Genomic DNA, 2,465 nt, shown 5'->3' with positions numbered 1-2,465 from the left:
TGTGTGTGTGTGTGTGTGTGTGTGTGTGTGTGTGTGTGTGTGTGTGTGTGTGTGTGAATGGTAAAAAATAGTGTGCAGATAAAAAAGAAAAGTGGACATTACAGTCAAGCCACAAGTAACTTTTTACTGTCCTATCGGTCCACACACCTTTATCACACCACCGCTGGAAGTCAAGTATCATTGCTTAGTTACACAATTACGTATAAAAGGCAAGATTGTCTCTTTCCTCTCCCAGGAGAAGCTCTGACGGATCTGGAAGAGATAAGCTCGGGATGTCGTGAAACACGTCGAAGTTGTCGTCGAGGAGGCTGCAGGAATCGTCGGAAAGGAGATCCTCCAAGTCACTGCAGCTGCTGGTGCTGAGTGTGCCTCGCGAGGTAGAGGCGGCCATGTGGGTGGCGGGGGAGTAGTAGTCCAGCAGGTGGTGGTGAGACGGGGCTGGCGCCACTCGCAGGAGAGGGCTCTGCGCGCTGCATTGCAGGGAGCAGAGCGCCTCGCCACCCTCCTCCTGCAGCACGTCGTTCAGGGCCCTGATGTAGTTGGCGGCGAGGCGCAGCGTGGTGATCTTAGTCATACTGGACGAGGCCGCCTCCATTTCAAGCTTGTCTGGCAGCACGCGCCGCAGTGACTCAAAGGCGTTGTTGATCTCTCGCATGCGATGCCGCTCCCGGGCGTTGGCTGTCTTCCTGCGGTACTTGGAGAGTGGCGCCGGCCTCGACTTCGGACGCGCCAGGCCTTTGGGTATCTTGGGCACATGGTGGTGACCCCGGTCCTGCTGCAGACGCTTGATAATGGTTCTGGGTCGCAGGCCATACTTTTCCTCTGAGCTGCTGCTGCTGTTCTTGTTGTCCTCATCAGGTGATGGCAACAGATGGCAAGGCCGACTCTTGGGTCGCCCCTCTTGCTGGCTGTTTGTGTCGATCATCTTAACAGCGTATGATGGATGATCAATACTGCAAGGCATTCACACTTCTAAGAAATCTGATATGGCAAGATCAAGATTGATCATACGCGGAAGCTGAACATGATGGGCGCCTTTATTAAGAAAGTCATTAATCTCCAGGTTCTACGACGGGTGATGAAACTTCCGCTCACCTCTCCCTGTTACTATGGTCACGTCCAGACAGGGTTAACTCTGCAGCTCTCTAGTGCTTCCTCCTCTTACACTGAAATTATTTTGGCAAATTTTGGTATGCTGTGTCTTATCCATAAGGTGAGGTGGTGGACGATTTGTCACAGGAAAGGGGAGCTTCACACTACTGAGGAGCCACGCTATCAGGGCCCTTCGGACACAACTATAAAGTTTATGGAAACGAGTTTTCGGCGGGCGAGGGCTGGAATGTTCACGCTGTCGTGACCCTCGCACGTCCTGTGTATCCAACCCCGCGAAGCGCACGGGTACCACTGATGACCAGTTCACCTGTTGCCCCCGCCAGCCCTTCACATGTGCCCCTTACAGTGACGTCACTATTTGCAAGGTGAAAACTTTCGCGGCAGGTTCGCGTTGGTGCATGGAACACTTTCTTTACTTTTGTAGATGAATTACGATGCGTGAGCCGAAAGCATGCCGTAATACTCAACATAATGCTCTCCATTAGAAGTCTGCTGATCTCTTTTTCAGCAATCTTCATCGTGTGGTGTGATAGGGGCGAGGAGCGGTGAAGAGAAGCGTCAAAGAACTCAGCTTGGCCTGAGGATGAGGATCCTCGAGGGGTCATCCAGCCAGTCATATGACACGTGAGACGTCACTGCTTTCAACCTCTTCAAAAGCCATTGTCGAGGACCAGGGCAAAATGTGACCCATGCAGTATATGATACAAAAGTTGGTAATGATACAGGACGGAAGCGAAAGCAGAATGACATTCCAACTTTACATTATATACAAGATGCTGCAAAACATTCATGTATATCACTTTGCGTAACATAGAAATAGCAACTCATGAAATAAACAGCAAAACCAAAAAAGAGTAGAGCCCCTATAAAGGAGTTAACCGTAAATGACCCGGTTATTAACACTCTTATATCTTCATAAGACTTCTTAAGTTAGTTGAAAATAAGTACGTATTTTGTGATTTCATTTCTACCAGCTAACAATTTCTATTATGAGAGACGAAGGGAGTTGTGAGTAGGGACGTGATCCCAATCAGCTGGCGAAATGAGACGTGTGAACTGTATGTGTGTGTGTGTGTGTGTGTGTGTGTGAAATAACATAACGTATCTTAGAGTTCTCAGATATGTGTTATATTATATTCCATGTTCGATAATTAGATTTTTAACTTACTTCCTCCATCGTTAATCCATATGTAACACACACACACACACACACACACACACACACTCTCTCTCTCTCTCTCTCTCTCTCTCTCTCTCTCTCTCTCTCTGATTATAATGGTGAGGATGGAAAGAAGATAGGAATGACAGGGGTGGAATGAATAATATAAGGAAAATTACTAATGATGAAAAGT

General features: G+C 48.1%; 1 protein-coding gene across 1 annotated transcript; it reads right to left on the bottom strand.

The window, feature by feature from the left end:
• Positions 1–2,057, bottom strand: LOC135100659 (helix-loop-helix protein delilah-like). The gene has a single exon (XM_064003770.1). The coding sequence runs from the start codon at positions 962–964 to the stop codon at positions 197–199; it is 768 nt and encodes a 255-aa protein (XP_063859840.1). The 5' UTR covers positions 965–2,057; the 3' UTR covers positions 1–196.
• Between the last annotated feature and the right edge of the window lie 408 nt (positions 2,058–2,465).

Source organism: Scylla paramamosain, chromosome 5, assembly GCF_035594125.1.
Source record: "Scylla paramamosain isolate STU-SP2022 chromosome 5, ASM3559412v1, whole genome shotgun sequence".
Lineage (NCBI taxonomy): Eukaryota > Metazoa > Arthropoda > Malacostraca > Decapoda > Portunidae > Scylla > Scylla paramamosain.
This window is presented reverse-complemented; position numbering and strand designations above follow the sequence as displayed.

Coding starts and splice junctions, on each gene's coding strand:
- LOC135100659 (XM_064003770.1), bottom strand. CDS start 964: ATGCCTTGCAGTATTGATCATCCATCATACGCTGTTAAGATGATCGAC.